We start from the raw sequence: 23,349 nt of genomic DNA on the forward strand, positions 1-23,349 counted from the left end.
GCGGTTAAGACATTTGTCAACCAGAAGATGGCCACGGAATGCTCTCTGAACTGATTTGCCTGTCATCATATGGGCTACTGAGTTCTCCCCATAGACTACCCCTAGAATGTCCTTAAGTCCTGTACCGTCCATCGGTGTACCAATTGCTCCTAGCAAATTCATAAATGTGTGAAATCCTCCTAGGAGCAGGACAAAGGACTTGAGGTGACTGCACTGTGGTGAATCTATGATTATCTCTGCTGCTTTCCAATATAGGGGTTGGTCAAATGTAACTACTGGGGCAAGGTGGTGTTTGGATGCCAGACCACAAATGAACTCCAGTGTTGACAGAATGCATGTTTTGTCTCCGGAGTACATGTCTATCATTGGTAAGTATCTCACTGAAGATTGCCCTGGATGTTCATCTCCCTTATGAATAATGTGCATCATCCCCTGCCAACCAGGTGCAGGCTGTTTGAAATTAAACAATAACTCCCAAAGCAGATCAACCATCTTGTTACATTCTGCGAGTCTTGGAAGTTCTTTAAATGTGGTGTCTCTGCAAAAGTGTTTGGCAAAGTCAAAATCTATTATCACAACTTTTGACCTCTGCACAAGATTCAGTTCATTAATTCTGAACCTCGGAATCCTTTGGTCTGTCTTCTGTCCTGGTGTCAAGGCAGCTATCATGCCCATCCCATGAAATGTCCCTTTCCCATCAATTGTTAGAATATTATGATCTACATTGTCTGCAGCAAATAAGACGGTCGTGTTCAACACATCAATATCCTTACCAAGCATGTTTGGTGCAGTACAATTTGCAGCATTCATTTCAAACCTCTGCAGTTCAGAATAGGAAGAGCAGAATCCCATCTTATTCAGCATATCTACAATGAACCGAGACCGGTTTAAGTGGTGCATTTGCACTGCTAGGCCAATTTGCAAAGGGGCAAGCACAGCTCGTGGTCGGACTGCCTGTATGATTGCGTGGTCAATACTAGCAATTTTCTGCTCTGTCTCTTTACCGACAAACAAAGCTTTTAACACAATGTGGAGTGATTGTGGAATATAATCAAGGGCATTCTGTAGTTTTAGTGTCTCTGTAGTCGGGTACTCATTAACAGGTGGAACATTAGTCATTATGTCACTTTTTATGAGTTTTGCAGCTGTTTCAAGTAAGTGTCTCTTCTCAGACTCTTCATCACTGTTTTGTTTTGTGTTGTTATAGTAGGATCTGAGTGGATCTGAGTGTCTGATGTTTTCTCTCTTATTGTAACAATACAATCCAAGCCATCTCCTTCTGCAATAAATATGCTATTTGCATATCGTTGCATCAGCAATGTTTTTAGGTATTGATTACTATATGGGATGGAATTGGCCTTAGACAAATACTCTTGCATTTTACACCTGCAGAAACGGTCAGCTGTCCATCATCATTCGTTTCAAAGTAAGCACACATTTTTGAGAAGGCTTGTTCTTGGTCCTCATTCTTTGGCCTTCCAGACCTTCTCCGCTTTGGATTACAATCAGGCTGAAATTCCATGGGAACATCACGGTCACACCGGAAATGTGTGCTACAAGCATTATGATACACACAGTCTGCAGCATGTAGATCACTATTATAGTATTCAATTCTACCTTTGACTTTGAATGACCACTCATCATTTCGTTTATCACAGCTTTGCAATATAGACTTTGCAAAGTTGTCTGTTTTCACGTAACTGTAGTCGGCACGTCCTTCATGAACATTTGTGCCGCAGAAAAGGCAATCAGTTTGGCTATTGAATAGAGCTTCAGACTGTCTAGTACTAGTCAGGGCTGTACACTGCGATGATATCATCGCGAATTGCCCCTTTAATTGGCCGTTGCGATTGGTAAATATTATCTGGGGGCGGGCTTGCGAGTAGTGCTTTCAAGCCTTGGATTCGCATTTCACTCCCAAATTATCCAAGGCGTGTGATGACGCGATGACGTCACTCACGCGAGCTGAGCAGTGAGCACTCAGCAGGTATGATCAGCGGGAACAATCGACTGAGCACTCACTCTGATAGACTGGCTGACTGATTTAGCTATGAAGAAAAGTAAAGTTAGTATTGCTTCATATTTTCGACGCGTTCGACCTCCTATAGTGAGCCGAACTGAACTGAACTCAGACACACGGAGAGAGCTGCGGCGTCTGCTCCTCCTCCAGCCCTCTCGCACCCGTGGCTGTTGTAAACACTGGGACCTCGGTGAGCCTGCCAGCCGGCTAGCTACTGATAGCTATCAACAAATGCTCCAGTAAGTCTAGTAGTGCATGATAGCTTGCGTTAGCTTACTGTTCAAAACGAAACGTCCCATTAAACTAAATAGTTCAGATAGCTCCGTCCTGATATCAATGTCTTATAACACTGAGTCGATGCGTATTCGAGCTGAGGGCACGCTGAATATAGTCAATAGGGACCAGCTGCAGCGCCGGAGAATCCTGGCCGTAGCTGGAGGCTACAGTATAGGGCCCAGCTGCAGCTCCGGAGAATCCTGGCCGTAGCTGGAGGCTACTCAGTACACACAGACAGTGGAGCTGGTTGCATATAGCGAGCATTTAGACTTGTTGCGTGGTGGCGATGTCTCGCAGATAATACAACTACAAGTATGATTATATAATATATATATTTTATTTAAAAAAAAATTATATAAAATAATTTTCTTTCTTTTTTTAAATCAAAAACAATCGATATAAATAATGGTAAAATTGTTATTTAAAAATTTGCCCCTAAAAAATATTTTTTGCCCCTAAATTTCTCATTTAGGGGCAAGTGTGCCCCTAGTGAAAAAGCTTAGCGTACAGCCCTGCTAGTCCTTTTATTAGTGGTACTTGATTCACCGCTCTGTTTCCTCTGTAAATGTAAATCAATATCTCGGCTATGTATGTACATTTTGCGGCATTCTGAATGTACTTTCATGCCAGCAGTCACATGAACAGTGTCACCTCTTTTAACACTAGCTTTATTGATCCCATCAGCACCTTTCTGACGAATCTCAACAAAATCACTTCCATCTTCCAATTTACAAATGGGACAGATCTGGGCACTGAATTCACTCATCACTTTAGAAATCAGATAATGGTCAAAAAGAAGGATTCAACTATGCTAGCTTGAGAGCTGGAGAGTGCAAACACCTCTGGCAAAGACTAGGATGAAACTGGGGCTTAAATAACACTGCCAGGCCAGACACGCCCAGGCATGCCCAAACACAGGACTAGGTCAGAAAAGAAAGAAAGAAACTGATTCAGAAAAAGAAGGCTTCAACTATGGTAGTTTGGGAGCTGGAGAGTGCAAACACCTCTAACTATAACAACTATAATGGTCAAAAAGAAGGCTTCAACTATGCTAGCTTGAGAGCTGAGAGTGCAAACACCTCTGTCAAAGACTAGAATGAAACTGGGGCTTAAATAACACTGCCAGGTCAGACACGCCCAGACATGCCCAAACACAGGACTTGGTCAGAAACTAAAAAATTTAAATAAACTGATTCAGAAAAAGAAGGCTTCAACGATGGTAGTTTGGGAGCTGGAGAGTGCAAACACCTCTAACTATAACAACTATAATGGTCAAAAAGAAGGCTTCAACTATGCTAGCTTGAGAGCTGGAGAGTGCAAACACCTTTTTTAGTAAGCTATTTGTATTTGTATAGTCATTTTAAGCTCCTGGGCGCCAGTTTGGACGCCATCTTGAAAATGATGCCTTTCCGGAAGGTGTATTTTCCTAGATTTTTAGTATGTTCACAAGCATGTCTAGAGGTACCAGAATCAAGTGAAAAATCATAGTTATATATTTTTTTCTATTGAGATATATAGCCATTTTAAGCTTGGTCTGCCGCCATTTTGGACGCCATCTTGAAAATTAAGCCTTTCTGGAAGGTGTATTTTCCTAGATATTTAGTATGTTAGTGAACATGCCCAGAGGTACCAGAATCAGTTGAGAAATACTTTGCACCATATTCTCAATTTGAGATATAGCCATTTTAATATCTCCACCGCCATCTGGGACGCCATCTTGGAAATGGCGGCTTTCGGGGGGGTCGATTTTGGTCGACTTTTAGTATGTTATTTAGCACGCCCAATACTATCGGAATCCATCGAAAAACCTTTTGTATAATTTTTTTTTGGGTTAAGTGCTTTTTTTTCATAGATTGACTCGCCTACTTCCACTTACTTCTCTCCTTCCTCCTCTCTCAGGTTTCACCATAGTTTCGTCCCCCATATTCTTTGACTAGGTCTTCCTTTTCTAGCGTGAGTAATCGCAGTCTGGATTGTGCTCACCTGTCCTGTGTGCGTCTGGAACCGGTGCGCTGCATCGGGCTGATGTCATGTGCCCCAGTACCTTGGCCTAATATGGGCATGTGCCTTGGCCGAGATATAACAGCCTTTTAGTACCCTCCCAGCCGGTCTGCCACAATACCTATTATTAGATTAATTTATATCCTGTTATCATACCTACTATTTGATTTATTCATATCCTTTTAGAAGGTGTGTGTGGGGGGGTAGACCCAAAACAATAACATTGCCATCGGTGCATGCAGGGGTGGCATCCCCGTTGCTGTGCATGGCGGTGTGAGCGGCACGTGGGCTGTTTGTGTTTTGCTTCGGTCATGACATGCTTAATCAGGGGGTGTGTCTTGGATGGGGATGTTCGTAGGGATTGATGTGTGGGGTGTTTTGGGGACTGGCTGTTCCGGGGGGGTTCACATGCCTTCGAGTAACACTGTACTTATTGTACTTATTTTATGCCTATTCTTATGTCTGCACGTTCTACGTTTCACTACTTTTATTGTCTTTCATACCTATTATGTCTGCATTTTATGCATTGTTTTTATTCTGTCGACTGCTGATTTGGGCTGCAATCCATGTGTGAAGGTGAAGGGTGCTATATAGATAGAGTTGTTATTTATTACTATTATAAAAAATGTATGCATTGAAATGTCTAAGTCTCGACGACATTGAAAATGAGGGTAGATAGATAGATACTTCAGGGTATCTCGCAGCTCACACAGTATACAGACATTGACCGTTCTCATTCAGTTATTACACGTTATGTCTGCATCATGAATAAAAAATAAGCACATGATAAAATTAAATTAAATCATATCCATCAATATTAATAGGAGCGTGATTTAGATAAAAGCAGGTGTATAAAAACAGGTGTAAAAAAACAGGTGTAAAAACAGGTGTGTGGGTCAGAGGTCAGGTCCCCCGCACTATATTACGCTGTTGTACAGTCTGATGGCTGTGGGGACAAAGGACCTCCTGTGCCGCTCAGTCCGTGAGTGCAGGGAGATGAGCCGTCCGCTGCGACTGCTGCTCTGCCCCACCAGGGTGTGGTGAAGAGGGTGGTTGGTATTGCCCATGATGGCCAGCAGCTTGCTCTGCGTGCGGCTCTCCACCACGGTCCCCAGTGGGTCCAGTCTCCTCCCCACCACTGAGCCAGCCTTCTTGACCAGCTTGACCTCAATTGTCCTTTTCGAGAATAAATAAAGGTTTGAATAGTGGTGGTCAACTGATATATCTGTTTGCAAGGTGCTAAATAGGGTTTTAAAGTTCACAGATATTTTGAAGGGAAGCATACCACAATATGTGATATTGGTTAGCAACATTTTGTCAGGCAAAATTTAAGCTAACTCCATATTTATTTAGGCTAATGTTAGCAAGTGCAAACCTAGCTGTCATCAATAATTTATTATTATAAAATTGTTGTATCATCAGATGTAAAAGGTTAAATCATTATGGGCATCGGTCACTACTGCAGCTTTAACCCTTTCACTACCTCACTACAGAAGGTTAACCTTTCACTACCACACTACAGAAGGTTAACCCTCACTACCACACTACAAAGGGTTAGCCCTCTCACTACCACACTAGAGAAGGTTACCCTTTCACTACCACACTACAGAAGGTTAACCGTTTCACTACCACACTACAGAAAGTTAACCCTTTCACTACCACACTACAGAAAGTTAACCTTTCACTACCACACTACATAAGGTTAACCATTTCACTACCACACTACTGAAGGTTAACCCTTTCACTACCACACTACAGAAGGTTAAATACGTTTTACTCCAGTATAATAATAATAATAATTCATTTATTTTAGGGATGCCCCGATCGATTGGCCAGCGATCGGTATCGGCCGATATTCAGTATAAATATGAGATTGGTGAATTCCGATAATGCTTTAATTTTGCAGATCGTGAAAACCGATCGATGACACGGAAAACATGATCCAATTCTCTGCGGAGTTCTCACTCGCTCACAGCCACACTCTGCTGCTGCACGTCTTGCCCCTCCTCCTTCTCCCCCTCCCAGACCCATCTCATGTCAACAAACAAACCCTTCGACAAGAGTCGAGTGCATGAGCACCGCAGAGCTCCTCTTTCAACATAACTGAAGCATTAAACAAAATGGCCCAGTCATCTATTCACTTTTGTTTAATACATGAGGCGTTGTCTAATGTTATCTAGCTACTGATGGCTCCTGCTATCAACGTGACAGTTTGGCATTCGTTTTCGCAAGCGCTGGCTAGGGTTGGCTAACTAGCTATCGCTCGTGAGCTAACGTTAGCTACCGAGCTAGCATTACTGTTTAAACAAAACTACACAGTCAACTATTCACTTTAGTTTAATACATGATGAGGCGTTGTCTAACTGGCTAGCTACTGATAGCTCCTGATATCAACAAATGCGCATTTCAGTTTAAGAATGATAGGGATGCACCAGCATGAAACCTCCGTTAGCTAGGTAGCTCACGTTAGTGAGCTAAATAGTTCACTTTATTTTAATACATGATGCATTGTCTAACGTCATCTAGCCGGCTAGCAGTAGCTACAGATAGCTCCTGATATCAATGTCTTATAACATAATTGACATTATTCGTTTTTGCAGCTGAACATTGGCTAATTAGCTATCATGCTTCATAACACGTTTCAGACCCTGTTGAACTATCGCTCTGACTCAATAGTATCAATCTGCAGAACGTCAGCCCCAGCACTCTCAGGCCCCATGCTGAATGTGATTTGACCAAGGCAGAGTATACACACAGACAGTGGAGCTGTTTGCAGATAGCGAGCATTTTGACTTGTTGCGTGGTGGCGATGTCTCGCAGACAATAAAACTACAAGTATAATTATATAATATATATATTTTATAAAAAAAAATTTAATAATATATATATATTTTTTTTTATAAAACAAAAAACGATCGGTATCGGCCAATATGGCTCATAGACGAGATCGGTGATCGGTATCGGTGGCAAAAAACGTGATAGGGGCATCCCTAATTTATTTTATAAAGCGCTTCTCAATAACCCGAAGTCGCTGACAGTGGGCAAAAAGAAAAACATAGAACCACAGGGAAACGGGCAACAATATGAATCATATATACAGGAACATAGAGCCACAGTAACGGATAACAAAAATACAGGAGCCAGACGGGGGGGGAGAGGCAGAGGGGAGGGGCAAAGGGGGGCAACAGGTTGGAGGAGGGTGGTTATGGGTAGGGAAGGTTAAATGCTAGGGAGAACAGGTAGGTTTTGAGACGGGATTTGAAGGTGGAGAGTGAGGGATTGATTGATTGAAAACTTTATTAACAGATTGTAGAATGGATAGTGAGCTGTGGTGTTCCACAAGGAAGCATACTAGGACCGCTACTATTCCTAATTTATGCAAATGACATGTCGTCAGCTTGTGACTGCAACTTGTTCCTGTTTGCGGACGACTCAGCCCTGCTGGTCTCTTACAAGAACAAGTTACAGGTTGAAAAAGCCCTCAGCTCGGAACTAGGCAAAATCTGCATATGGCTCGCCGACAACAAACTATCATTACACATGGGCAAAACAGAGTCCATTCTCTTCGGTTCAAATAACAAACTCAGCAAGACCGACGGCTTCTCGGTTACAGTGGGTGACAATATTATCACAAGGAAAGATGAAATTACCTACCTGGGTTCCATCCTAGAGGCTAATCTTTCCTGTGACAAAATGGCATCCAATGTAATAAAAAAAGTCAACCAACGAACGCGATTCTTGTACCGGATCTCCTCTCTGGTAAACAAGAATACCCTGAAGACCCTCTATGTTCCAATGTACAGTGTAAAATTTGTGTGTGTCCCCTACCCAACCCCCCCCCCCCCCCACCGCCAATGTACAGCCCTCACCCAACCCACCCAACCCCACCCCACCCACCTCCCCCCCCCCCCCCCCACCTCCAATGTACAGCCCTCACCCAACCCACCCAACCAACCTCCTCCAATGTACAGTTTCTACGCCAAATGTATATACACTCTTTTTCTGGACACTTTTGTATCACAAACAGTACTGTATTTGCAAATCTGATATGTCATAAATGTATAGATGTAGCAGTACTGTCTATCTGTATGTCATGTATGTCATATATGTTATGATGAATTGAAAATGGGGGACCCTGATGTAAACAAGACGAAAGTCTTTCTCTGGTCTGCATCCCCTTAACAATTGTATGTATTGAGCTGTACTGTACTGTACCCATTCTGCAATCTGTTAATAAACTTTTCAATCAATCAATCAAAGACTCTAGCAGGAGCACTCATTCAAGGGTACTACGACTATGCTTGCACCTCATGGTACCAAAGCACCTCAAAGGCACTAAAAAATAAATTAAAAAACATCTCAAAACAAGCTAGTCAGACTACTACTTGACCTGACTCCTAGAACCCACCTCACCCCTGCCCACTTTGACAACCTAGGATGGTTTAGAGTAGACGACAGAGTACAGCAACTTGCAATGGGCCTGGTCTACAAGATACACTACGCGACCAAGGTACCCATGTACATGTCAAAATACTTCCCAAAGGTCAGTGAATACCACGATCACAACACCAGAGGGAGCTCCACAAATCATGTAAAACCCAGATTCGGCTCAAACAAGGGACTAAACACGTTTCGCAATTATGCCACATCAATGTGGAACGCCCTACCTAAAGCTGTAAAGGAATGTGAATCACTACCCACTTTCAAAAACACTCTCAAAAAACACCTACGTGAGACTGCAATTCGAAACCGGCCCCTACAAATGTCCTAACCTAGTTGTACAGTAAATGACCAAGTAAGGCTTTGTCAGTATTCCAATGTACAGTGTAAAATGTGTGTGTGTCCCCTACCCAACCCCCCCCACCTCCAATGTACAGCCCTCACCCAACCCACCCAACCCCACCCCACCCATCCAACCTCCTCCAATGTACAGTTTCTACGCCAAATGTATATACACTCCTTTTCTGGACACTTTTGTATCACAAACAGTACTGTATTTGCAAATCTGATATGTCATAAATGTATAGATGTAGCAGTACTGTCTATCTGTATGTCATATATGTCATATATGTTATGATGAATTGAAAATGGGGGACCCTGATGTAAACAAGACGAAAGTCTTTCTCTGGTCTGCATCCCCTTAACAATTGTATGTATTGAGCTGTACTGTACTGTACCCATTCTGCAATCTGTTCATAAACTTTTCAATCAATCAATCAATCAATCAATACAATACAGTACGGCTCAATAAGGGGATGCAGACCAGAGAAAGACTTTCGTCTTGTTTACATCAGGGTCCCCCATTTTCAATTCATAATGACATTTATGACATACAGTACATAACATACAGATATACAGATATATATCATGACATTTATGACATACATGACGTACAGATATACAGTACTGTTACATTTGTGACATACATGATATGCAAATATACAGTACTGTTAAACAGAGATCCTAACAGAAAATATATACATACGAGGGGGAGGAGACTGTATATTGGGAAGGGGGGTTTGGACATTTACGGGGGCCAGTTTCGAATTGCAGCCTCCCGTAGGTGCTCTTTGAGAGCGGTTTTGAAGGTGGGTAGGGATTCACATTTTTTTTACGGCTGTGGGTAGGGCGTTCCACATTGATGTGGCATAATTGCAAAACGTGTTTAGTCCCTTGTTTGAGTCGAATCTGGGTTGAACATGATTTCTGGTGTTCACTGACCTTTGGGAAGTATTTCGACATGTACATGGGTACCTTAGTGGTGTAGTGTATCTTGTAGGGAGAGTCTCTGATGGTCAGAGGGAGGGTGTTCCAGAGTCGGGGTGCAGCGCGTAAGAAGGCCCGATCACCAAAACCTTTGAGTTTGGATGATGAGACAGTGAGGGAAGCAGTGGAACAGGACCAGAGGGATCGGGTGGGGCGGTAAGGGAGAAGGAGGTCAGTCAGGTAGTATGAATATGTGCTCCTCTCTCAGTGCGTCTCTGTTTCTCCCACAGACTGTATCTGCTGTACAACCACTGGGGCCTGCAGGTCCTGGTATACGCCTTCATCTTGGTGGACTTGTCTTTAGCCATCTTTGAGGAACCAGCTGTTGTCCTTCTTCCAATATGGGTACGTATCCATTCTATTAAAGGTAGAATATATAACGCCGTCAAACGGCGACCTCTAGGCAAAAGAGCCCCACTTGGTATTGCGCTTTCTTTACTTTGTTTTGGTCTGGCATATCAAATCAAATCAAATTTATTTATAAGGCCCGACAACACACGTTAATGTCCCCATGGGCCGTACAGGTCTTCTTTAAACGTGTCAAGAAGAAAACATAGCAATAAATCAAGAACAGAACAAGAACACCATAAGGTCCAAAAAATTTAAGATAAATGCAAATAAATGAAAGAATGCAAGCACTCCCAGACATGCCCCACGTGAAGGTAAGGAAAAACTCACTAAAACCTAACAATAGGGAAAAATGCTCCACAGGCAGTGTGGAGGAGAGAAACCTTAGAAGGGCCATTCAAGGGGGGATCTCCCTTCTTAGATGTCGGTGATAGTAGTGTTGCAGACTTACAGTTGGTAAGCATGCACTCAAGTGTGAAGTGAAACACAGATGAGTGCATGCAATAGCAACTGAACATTTTGAAAGATTGAAGATAGAGCTGATAGCGGATCTATTTGAGGCACAGGGGCGGCGCAAATAGAGTCACGTCCTCCCCGTCTTAGTCACGGGACATTCAACACTCCGGTCATTGCTCAGGGACAGCCGGAGACAGGGAGATAGGGGGCGGCGCAGAGAGGGTCACGAACTCCCCGACATCATCGTGGGACGTCCGGCACTCTCCTCCGGAGACAGGGGGGCACGCAGAGGGGGTCGCATTCTCCCGGTCTTCATCACGGGACGTCCGACACTCCGGTCAGCACTCCAGGACAGCAACTCAGGAGTTAGAGAGTTCCCATGTTTGTGGTGCTGCAAAAGAGCAGACATGTAGTACCCTGTAGTACCCTGTAGTGCCATGTAGTACCCTGTAGTGCCATGTAGTACCATGTAGTACCCTGTAGTGCCATGTAGTACCCTGTAGTGCCATGTAGTACCCTGTAGTGCCATGTAGTACCCTGTACCCTAACTAAACTAGACAGATTAATCTAAAGGTCAGTCCCCGACCAGTTGAGATCAGGGTAGGTTGAAGGAGAGAGAGAAAAGATGAGTCTTAAGCAGGGATTTAAAAGCTTCGACAGAGCAGGCGCCCCTGATGACGGCAGGTAATTTGTTCCACAGGTAGGGAGCGCGGTAGACAAAGGCTCTGTGGCTGGCGGATTTCTGGGTTGTAGTTTAGTAACTTATTACACTGTGCATTTCCACAGGCCTCTCTTGGTAGCAGCAGTAGAATCCCCTCCCCTATACCCACTGAAATGTAATCCACACATCAGACAAAAACAAAAATTTTTAACAAAGTGCAGTTCCATGTTGTCACCTGTTGCCTAGAGGTCGTTGTTTGATGACATTACAGGTTCTACATTTAAACATAAATTAAATGTAACTTTTTCATGAAAAATTACTTCTTCTTTAGCAAGTTAAATCACAGAGTCGGGTTGAACAAGAGCAAACCCTCCCAACAGCAATGTGCATGAAACAGTGAAACTCCTCATACCAGCTCTTCTGGTAGTGAAACTCCTCATACCAGCTCTTCTGGTAGTAACTCCTCATACCAGCTCTTCTGGTAGTGAAACTCCTCATACCAGCTCCTCATACCAGCTCTTCTGGTAGTGAAACTCTTCATACCAGCTCTTCTCTTGGTGAAACTCTTCATACCAGCTCTTCTCTTAGTGAAACTCTTCATACAGGCGCTTCTGGTAGTGAAACTTTTCATACTAGCTCTTCTGGTAGTGAAACTCTTCATACTAGCTCTTCTCTTGTGAAACCCAGTGATGCGTTCCTCATGGGACGGGGTTGCACGCCGTGCAACCAAAGTTTTGTGAGCAGATGCGTGTGCACGCACATGCACAGATGTGCACGCGCGTGCACACAGGAATGCGCTGCACTCGACTGATGCACCAACTCGCAGTACCCACCTGGCTACTTTGCATATCAATAGCGCCGGTCGTCAGGTGTTACATTCCATTCGTAGAGGCAATTAGGCACTGTCTTTAGTCTGTCCTTATGCGAGGGAACATTTATGCGCATGCGTGGGAGCGCGCGTGCACGTGGCGTCATTAGCGTGCGTGCAACCAGTGTTGATATGAGCAACGCAACACTGGTGAAACCCCTCATACCAGCTCTTCTGGTAGTGAAACCCCTCATACCAGCTCCTCATACCAGCTCTTCTGGTAGTGAAACTCCTCATACCAGCTCTTCTGGTAGTGAAACCCCTCATACCAGCTCTTCTGGTATGAGCAAAATTAACAACCTGCAGCTGAATAAGCTAAAAACCCAGGAGATGATCGTGGACTACAGGAGGAAGAAGACCGACATACAGCCCCTGTACATCGACGGGGGATGCATGGAGAGAGTCTCAGTCATCAAATTCCTGGGCGTCCACCTGGAGGATGACCTGACCTGGAGAACCAACACCAAGGCGACAGAAGGCACAACAGAGACTCTACTTCCTGAGAATACTCTGGGAAATACCACCTTAGACAAGACCTGCTCATGTCCTTTTACCACTGCCCCGTGGAAATTCATCCTCACCTACTGCATCAACGTGTGGTTCCTCAGCTGCACAGCCGCAGAGAGGAAGGCGCTCCAGAGGGTCGTCAACTCAGCCCAAAAAATCATTGGATGCCCTCTCCCCTCACTGGAAGAACTATATAACTCCCACTGTCTTAAAAAAGCAGTGAAAATACTTAAGGACCCACACCACCCTGGCAACAAACACCGCATACGGCTGCGCTCGGGCAGGCGTTTCAGCGTCATGCCCACCCAGACTAACTGACTTAAGTTTAGTTTTTATCCCAGGGCCATAAGTGCACTAAACTCAGCTAAAATTTAAACTGTGATTGTTACCAAAAGCAAGTTTTAGGTTTGGTAAAATGCGACATAGAATATACCTTACCTTAGCCAGAAGGTACTCCAAAAAGAATAATCCCCAGTGATCCTATCGCCATCGCGATTACGCATGTATATGTCTATACTCGTGTATACGGGAAATAGGCTTCAGGCAATAAAATCTCAGAGCGATCGCTCTGTCCGCAGAAGTCCTTGCAAAAAACAAAAGTGTCTCCACACCAAACTATTCCAGTTCAAAAGGTAGGCGATACTGCCACCTGGCAGGATTCGATCGTCATTGCAATTGCAACGTAGGCAGATGAGCCAGGGAGGCCCAGGGAGCTCTGATGAACATTGTAACAACAAAAGTGCTTTGTTTGTATAATTTAGGGTTGTGCCATTATTATTATGCAAAGATAATAATTGTGATTAATTCTGTAATGAGTTGTATGTGTCTGTTTCTAGCATCCTTGACATCCAAGGACAACGATGGAAATAAGTCAAGAGGCTTTTCGTTCCTCTCCTTGACAAAAGCAAATATGTGATGTAATGATCTGTATATGTTTTGTTGTCTAAAATAAATTCCTACCTACCTGGCCGAGTGTATAGAACGGGGATTAAAGGATGGCGCTCAACCGCTGGCGGCGAAACCCGACTATACTTGGGTATGGTGCAGAATGTGTTTACAGACTCCCACAATGTAGCGTCTGCGACATCACCGGTATCATTTGTTTCCATAAATGCTTTCTCCAAGAGCAAAGAAGTGTTGAAGCGCCGGCTATAGCGCGTCTGTGGCAGTGCTAGCTTTACCAACATCGGGGTGTTGCTCCTTCAAGAGTGCTCGGGAACTAAACGAGATTGGTAGGGTGAAAGCTGGCCAGTGGGGAGGGGGGACTATCATTCTCTGGAATGGAACGGAACGGAGGCAACCGTTCCTAATGTGAAAAGTCCCTTAAGTCCTAAAGTCCTTAAGTCTCTTCTCCCTGGCCTTTGACCAGAGCTGAGCCTGCCTTCTAGATCGCTACTTTAGTCCCTTTCAGGGGCGTAATTAATGGGGGGGACACAGGGGACATGTCCCCTGCATGTTTTCAGAAGGCAGTTATTGTTCCCTTACATTATTTTACCGTCCAAAACAATGTTGCACGATAATAAACGGAGACGCGACGCGGCACTAGGACCACAAGGAAAACGGCTGCTTGTTCCCTCTCTGAGCTCAGGTCTCTGACGACCTGAGCTATTTGTCATGCAAAGACAAGTAGCCAGGTGAGCACCCGGCGAGGGACGAGTCGCATTTTTGTGTGCACGCGCCAAGTACCGACCTGGCCTCCCTGCCCCCTCCCCTCAAAGTTTGGTGGTCTGTGTGATTGCCATGAAATGCAACGGCATTGCTTGGTGTCTGTGAAATATCCGTCTATGACCTTGTTGTATTTAAAAGCCTATAGGCTGTTGTTTTATACATACAGTATGTTGTCTACTTGACCCTCAAAGTGCACCAGATTGATGCATTTAAAATTCTAAATGTTCAACATTTTCGCCGGACCACGCCCATTAAAACACACTGCAACTACGTATGAACTCACCAACGCACCACTGACCACGCCTCCAAATATGTCCCATCCACCATTGAAAACAAAATGACTTGCTCCCTTTATGCCTTATTTTGTAATCTTGTATCTTTACTTCTATCTGAACCCCTTGCACTATTATGTTTAGTATATAGTATGTACTGTATATGTATTTATCTTTCTGCCTTTATCTGTGAAGCACTTTGGTACAGTCACAACTGTTGTAAATGTACTATATAAACAGGGGTGTAAATGTACCCAGAAATTATACTTAAGTGAAAGTATGGGTACCATCTCAAAATCTTACTCAAGTAAGAGTCAGAGTATCTGGCTAAAAACACACTTGAGTAAAAGTAAAAAAAGTTTCTACTTTTAAGTGTACTAAAAAGTGAAAACTTTTTTTTATTCCGGGGCAATGAAATGTTCCGTTTCGTCCTCTTCAGAATCATCACTCGTACTATCGTTTGTGGCCATCTTCTGTAACTTGTCACTCTGACTGTCTATTCTTCTGATAGCGGGTGTTTAATCAAAGATCCCTGCTTTCTAGTCTTGGACCAATCAGCATGGGTATGGGCGGGTTAATTTTCCATTGCTGGGGATTTGATTGGCTGTTTTTAAATAAAGTGCGGCCGCAGGATTAATAACGTTAACGTTAGTTCGACCAGAGAAACAAATATACAGTACTAATTAAAATAGTTGGACCTGTGAGATTTGTACTTTGTAGGTCTGCAATTTAAATGTAAGGAGTAAAAAGTTTTTTTCCCCTCTGAAATGTAATTGAGTACAAGTATACAAACCTAATAATACTTGAGTAAAGTACAAATCCCCAAAACAGTACGTAAGTATTGTAATGAAGTACAATTACTCAAGTACTTTACACCCCTGTATATAAATAGATGATTATGATTAAGATGATTATGATTATGCTGTTGTTTTTGTCTTTCCTCAGGTGACCATGGTGATGGAGATGGTCTGTCTGGCAGCCTTCACGGTTCGACTCGTGCATTATGCCAAAGTAATCTCCCGAGATAAATTCTGGAAGGACCCCAAAAATATCTGCATCATCGTCATCATTTTGGTAATCTTTTTTTTTTACATTTTATTTGTATTTTACATAAAAATTTTTTTAATCTTTCATTTAAACGGAAAGGGCAATTAAGAACAAATTGTTAATTACAACGACGGCCTGGCGAGAGGACAGAAGGGTAACGGGGGGAAAAGGTGGGGGGGGGGAAAGATTTCAAAGCTGGGAGCTACAGTACCTCATGGATTTTCACATTTAATTTAATACAATTGTATATTCAGTTAAATCGAATTAAATAAAAAAAAATCCCATTATTTATCTTGAATTAAAAAAAGATTTTAATTGCATGTTTGTTTTTCAAAAACATTTTTTTATTATTATTATTTATTTAAGAAAAGATATTTCTTGGGCAAATCTTTCTATGCAATCCAAGTTTCCTGGCACAAAATGGTAAAAATTATTTGCTTTTGATTTTTGCAGCCTCAAAATCAAAAGAGTGACCGTCTTGTGTGACTGTTTTCATAGGAAGAGAATGAACAGTTTGTGAATGTGCTGAGAAGTGCAGCAGCACGTTGTTGAGAAACAACCTTTAGCCCAAGAGTTTGTCTGCTCAGCGCTTTTCAAGAGGAAGCGCTCTGGTTAGAATATCCTGAACCAGGAAGTCATTCCAGGCTACTAGATATCGCAGAGGTTGCAGCTTTTAGTAGCTGGTTTGATTTTATTGCTCGTTGTGGACTATGTATACTTGCAGTCGTGTGTGTGTGTGTGGGGGGGGGGGTCATAAAAATCACAACATGATTTGCAGACTTCTGGTTGGGCAGTCAAGTTTCGGTTTTGAATTGTGGACTACCTTACGTAAACGCTAGGAAACAACTTGTGTTGCTAAAGGCACACAATCTCAATGAAAACCACAAACTGCATGAAAGGCCACAGGAGACGACATGAAACATATGTGTACATGATGCCATGTCCTTCATTCATTGGGGAGACATATTTATTGTCAACTATAACATGAGGACATACTGTGCTTCAACGAGCACCCATTCTAGTTCACATTACAATCTCTCTATAAGTAACAGTGGGAGGGGCCTCCTTCATGATTTCTTCACAACACATGTTCTGCTAGGAGCAGTGGGAGGGGCCTCCTTCATGATTCCATCACAACACATGTCCTGCTAGGAGCAGTTGGAGGGGCCTTCTTCATCCATTCCATCACAACACATGTCCTGCTTGGAGCAGTGGGAGGGGCCTCCTTCATCCATTCCATCACAACACATGTCCTTGCTAGGAGCATCAGTGCCCGTTACTCCAAAGAAATATTTTTTTGCTTGTTATTTGCCCATGGCAAAAGTAATATTATGACTTTATGAGATGAGGGCCTACCTGGAAGAGGTAGAGAATCTGTCACAGTGGTGTCAGGAGAACTGCCTCTCCCTGAACGTCAGCAAAACAAAAGAGATGATTGTGGACTTCAGGAGGTCGCGGGTCAAGGACTACAGCCCCCTCAGCATCGACGGGGCTCCGGTTGAGAGAGTGAACAGTTTCAAGTACCTCGGAGCCCACATATCCGAGGACTTGACATGGACCACACACATTGACAGTGTTGTGAAGAAGGCACGACAACGCCTCTACTTCCTCAGGCGCCTAAGGAAGTTCCAAGTCAGTCAGAAGATCCTTAGGAACTTCTACTCATGTACAATAGAGAGCATCCTGACTGGCAACATCACCTCCTGGTTTGGGAATAGCACTGCACAAGACCGTAGCAGACTACAAAGAGTGACACGTTCAGCCGAACGCACAATTGGAGGGGGGCTTCCCACCCTCCAGAACATTTACAACAAGCGGTGCAGGGGGAAGGCTAAGAGAATCATCAAGGACTCCAGCCACCCGAACAACTGCCTCTTTGAACTGCTGCGGTCAGGCAAGCGATATCGGAGTCTTAAGGCGAGCACAGAAAGACTCAGAAGAAGCTTCTATCCCCAGGCCATCAGGCTGCTAAACGAACAATAAACACTATGCAACAACCATCAAATGCACACAGCACACACACCCACACGCACACACTCACTTAAACAAACAACACACTGCAGCACCCACTCTCCACACTTTAGACCACACAAACACACTTTATATTTATTGATAAAGGATTTGCACTACAACTCGTACACCTACTGTAAATTGTACCTAAATTGCACCTCATCCCATTTCTGCCTTGCACTATATAGTATTGTATATTAGTACACTGCATAGTATTGTATATTATGGTAACTCAGTTACGTCTATTCTGCATCGAACATTGTACATATGTCTATACTGAACACTGTGACCTCGTTTTTTTACTTCTAATTTACATGCTATACTATGTTATTTTATTTCATACTTATCTTGTCTTGCACAGTCTCTGGAGCGTAACAGTAAGAAGCATTTTGTATAAAAGTATTCTGTACTTCTGTATGACAACTATTAAAGAAACTTGAAACTTGAACTTGAAACTTACTTGTTAATCCTTGGGAGCAGTAATTCATTACTCATTATATTACTTCCATTACGCCCACCAGAATTGCTTCCTTTCCTACTGTCAGGCCAAGGAGCCGATGTTGTACCACTTTCTGTGTGCCTCTGTGAATGATCACATAGGGCAGCGACACCTGTGTGAATGATCACATAGGGCAGCAACACCTGTGTGAATGATCACATAGGGCAGCAACACCTGTGTGAATGATCACGTAGGGTAGCAACACCTGTGTGAATGATCACGTAGGGCAACACCTCTCTGTGAATGATCACGTAGGGCAGCAACACCTCTGTGGACTTTCAAACTATAATCTACCCAGGCACGTGCACACATAGAGCCCAAGGGGTGCTTGAGCACCTGCCCTTTTGAGCATTTATATTAAACAATACAGAATATACAGCACTTATTCCCTCCCCCCTGAACATTTATGGATATGTATGGGCCTTTTAAGTCAGTGGTAAAAGTGTCTTTCAAGGATAAGTGAGCTCCTGCACTGATTATTATAGTTCAATATTCAACATTTGATCACCAACCCCCCCCCCAAAAGCATAAAAAGGGCCCCCCCCCCCCCCCGCCCGAAAAGGGCCCTTAAAAATCTATGCGCGCTCCATTAAGCATACTCGTTATTGGCCGCCATGCGTTGAGTATGATTGTTATTTTATTCGCTATTGGCATTCATAATTCATCCAGGAAGCCTCCGGGAGCCAGCTGGACCCTGTCTGATATTGCAATGCCTCAATACCGCCGCCTGGTGGATTTCGGGCGAGTTACACTCCACTCTAAACCGGAAGTGGCGCTCGGTGCATCTGGGAAAAAGCTCCGCCAGAGATATCTTGTAACGTGGATCAATATACACACCTCCGAGTGCATTGGATCGCTTTCGAGACGCAAGAATCAATATGCTTTCGGCGTTTATTGCGTCATACAAGCGGAAAATGGATCTAGCAGATCGACGTCAAATAATTGGAATTTTTTCTCTCCAGACGCATCGGCCAGAGGTAAGAGGAATCTAACGTTATTTCCAGCTCGATTGTCCATTTATTTCATTGCAATCTGTCCGATCAACGTATGGTGTCTTACTAAAGAAAGCCGTTAGTGACAATCAAGGAATCATAAACGACCCCCCCCCCTTTTCTTCACGCATGATGGAGCATAATGTATAGCGATCATATGCATTTGAAATTTTTAATATAGCGTGTATAGGGACGAAATGCCAATCGATAATGTATAATACGCGTCAGGGCCTATAGCGCGCGTTCTAGGAATTACTGCTACAGTATACAGTCTAAAAACATACTTATATTCTCGACGGTACTAACATGACAATGTATGAATGGAAAAATATAACGTTCCCACATCCGGAACGATAGATACCCGATGTTGAATGGGCCATAGTAATGTCGATATAGCTATAATATTTAAAAAGTTATAGCCCTGCAAAGAAGGTGAGCCACTCTATAGGCTTACAGCACTGGCAGAGAGTGGTAAAGATGGGCATACTGCATGGCACCAAATGTGTTAATCAGGGGCGGATTTAGGATTGTAGGAGATCCGGGGCTTAGCCCAGATAGATTTTTTAAACTTCGACACCACAACCTTTAACTTATACCACCACCTTAAAGCGGATAAAAAGGCACTAGAGAACACTTAAATTCACACCCTTTAATTAATGAAGCAAACTATAATAATTTATAATAATAATAATACACTGTTTGTATAGCACCTTTCATACAAGAATTGCAGCTCAAAGTGCTTCACAGCAGTACAAAAAGACAGGCATAAAATGAGCACAACATTGGCAGATCAAGAGCAATGCATAAAGTGCAGACATAAAGCATAAAATAGATAGCAGTAAAATAGACAAAGTCAAGGTAAGACATAGCACATTAAATCACATCATTTTTCATATTAGGATCTAAGATCTAGGGTTAACTCGATAAAATAGTTAGTAAAATAGAATAAAATAATGCAATAGTGCATTGCAATAAAATAGTTATCGTATTTTTTCGGGAGGCCGGTAAGGAGTGCATTACAGTAGTCGAGTCGGCTTGAGATAAAGGCATGGATCTGGTTTTCAGCGTCCTTTTGATTTATAAATGGCCGTACTTTAGCTATGTTTCTAAGGTGGAAGAATTATGTTTTTGTCAACTTGTTGATTGTGATTTAAAGCTTAGGTCTGAGTCTACCATAACACCAAGACTTAACTCACTCAAATACAGTTAGCAGCTGGATAGACTACAGATGGAAATTAGCTTCTGCTAAATCTGGTGCAAACATATTTTCATGTAACAATGATTAATTGTCCAAAAAAAAAAAAAAAAAAATGATATTTATATTTTTTTCTTTCTTTCTTTTTTTTAGATTCGGGGCTGTTCAGAAAACATTCGGGGCTTGAGCCCAAGTATCCACCCCCTAGCCCCGCCCCTGGTGTTAATACACACACAGGTTTAGTGCCCTTTTCAGCCTTTGAGCACCTGCCCCTCTAAAGTCCTGTGCACGTCCCTGAATCTACCCGTATAACTATGATAGTATGTACAATAATGCTGTATACCATATATATATATATATATATATATATATATATATATATATATATATATATTCATGTTTACTGTATATATATTTATCCACTTCTGTCTGAATATACCTGCATATAATCCTTTTTACATACCTGTATATATTATTACTCGGTAGTACTCATTTCTATATACTTCAGTTTAATCACTTGTACATTGTATGTTACTATTGCACTTAACTGTTACATTTGCACTCTGGTTAGGTGCTGACCCACAAACTATCACAAGCACAGAGTTGCACTGAGCTAAATCATTGGTTTGAAAGCAGAACTGACTATCCTTTTTTTTGGTAACAAGGCTACTACAGGCCTGATCAGAAGCACAGCTGGCTCAAACTGACGGAAGGACGGGACACTTTTTAAACATCTGGTTGTTGTGCAGGATAACGGGTGTTTCAAGAGATTTCATTTTTCATTTCAAACTTTTATTTAAACTCGTGACACACTAAGGTTACCCTCATTTACAGCGACGACGAGCTTACAAAACAAGACATAGTTTGTCAGCAATTTCATACATATAGGCACAATAAATAAGCTAATACAGTTACAAGTTGACACAGTGGTCAGAGATCACACTTTTAAATTCAGCAAAAGACGGAAGAACCTTCAGCTTCAGAGTCAGTCGGAGGGCATTCCAGGTGTTGGAAGCATCAAAGGAAAAAGCTGTTTTTCCTAGTTCCGAGCAAAATAATCAACCAGTCATTTAAACATGTAGAATAGGTTCCATGATTTGAGATTGTATTTTTCAAAGTAGAAAGCAAGATGGGTTGGGGGTCCTGCAATACTGACAATTACTCTGCGATTCTACATAGTAAGGTCAATGGGCCTCATTCAACTCTTTCTTCTCTCTTAAACCCTTTTGCTCTTTGGGGAGCATAGGTCATTCATGAAATCTCTCCAGCTGGTTCGGTGTTGGGCGATTTTCTCTGCTTCCTTCCATGATGTTCTTTCTTCCTTGAGATCCGCCTCGACAGACCTTCTCCAGCTGTTTCTGGGTCTTCCTGGCTTTCTCTTCCCCTGTGGGTTCCAGGTTAAGGCCTGCCTGGTTGTGTTGGAGGATGGTTTTCTCAGGGTGTGTCCAATCCAGCCCCATTTCCTGCGTTTGATTAGGGTTTCAAGTGGTTCTTGTTGAGTGGTTTGCCAGAGCTGTTCGTTTGTGATGGTGTTTGGCCAGTAGATTCCCAGGATGTGTCGTAAACATCTGTTTATGAAGGTTTGCAGTTTGTTTGAGGTTGCTTTTGTTCTCCATGTTTCTGCTCCGTATAATAGAACTGATTTGACATTGGTGTTGAAGATGCGGAGTTTGGTCTTTGTGGAGATGTGGTTTGAATTCCATGTTTGCTTCAGTATTAAAAATGCTGTTCTTGCCTTCCCTATTCTTGCTTTGATGTCTTTGTCGCTACCTCCGTCCTTCCCCACGATGCTTCCCAGGTATGTGAAGGTGTCCACCTCGTCCAGTGCTTCTCCGTCCAGTTGTACGGCCTCTTCTAAATTGTGGTTCATCTTCATCTCCTTTGTTTTTGCTTTATTGATGTGTAGTCCTGTGGTAGCTGCAATTGTGGCAAGTTTTGTGAGTTTGGTCTGCATTTGTGTTTGTGTGTGTGAGAGGAGGACTATGTCGTCGGCAAAGTCTAAATCCTCTAATTGAGACCACATTGTCCACTGAATGCCCAGATTTTGTTCGGCTGTGGTTTGTTTCATGATCCAGTCGACTGCCAGAAGAAAGAGGAAAGGGGACAGTAGGCAGCCCTGTCTGACTCCTGTCTCTACTGTAAAGCTGTCTGTGAGCTGGCCGTTGTGTATTACTCTGCAGGATGATTGTAGGTACAGCTGTTGGATGATGGTTGATGGTTATGAACTTTGTTGGGATACCGTAATGTGCCATGAGTTTCCATATAGTGTCTCTGTCTAGACTGTCGAATGCTTTGTGGAAGTCGATGAATGTGAGGTGGAGAGATGTGTTCCATTGCAGGGTCATTTGCATACAGAGACACGCCTGGCGGACTCATTATAATACGAGAGCCGTGGGTCTGCATCGGATCCCCCGGCCGTATTCAAGCGCTGGAGCGCTTTGCGATGGATCAAAATTAGATGGGAATCAAATGTATTGTCATCATACAGCACCTATAGCTATATAGTGGAATATACTGTATTAATATAGTAATTAGTGCGGTCAATCGATTAAAATATTTAATCCCATTATTTATCTTGAATTAAAAAAAGATTTTAATTGCATGTTTGTTTTTCAAAAAAAAAAAATTATTATTATTATTTATTTAAGAAAAGATATTTCTTGGGCAAATCTTTCTATGCAATCCAAGTTTCCTGGCACAAAATGGTAAAAATTATTTGCTTTTGATTTTTGCAGCCTCAAAATCAAAAGAGTGACCGTCTTG

The 23,349-nt window shown here is 42.8% G+C and overlaps 1 protein-coding gene across 1 annotated transcript in view; it reads left to right on the forward strand.

Annotated features, from left to right (window-relative positions):
- tpcn3 (two pore segment channel 3) overlaps window positions 1-23,349 on the forward strand; it is a 144,562-nt gene that overhangs the window by 13,070 nt on the left and 108,143 nt on the right. The window contains exons 3-4 of the mRNA XM_084317981.1: window positions 10,294-10,408; window positions 15,789-15,917. Of these exons, the coding sequence (XP_084174107.1) occupies window positions 10,294-10,408; window positions 15,789-15,917 (244 nt within the window). The remainder of the gene's footprint in view (window positions 1-10,293; window positions 10,409-15,788; window positions 15,918-23,349) is intronic.

Source organism: Notolepis coatsorum, assembly GCF_963971535.1.
Source record: "Notolepis coatsorum genome assembly, chromosome: 7".
NCBI classification, from domain to species: Eukaryota; Metazoa; Chordata; class Actinopteri; order Aulopiformes; family Paralepididae; genus Notolepis; species Notolepis coatsorum.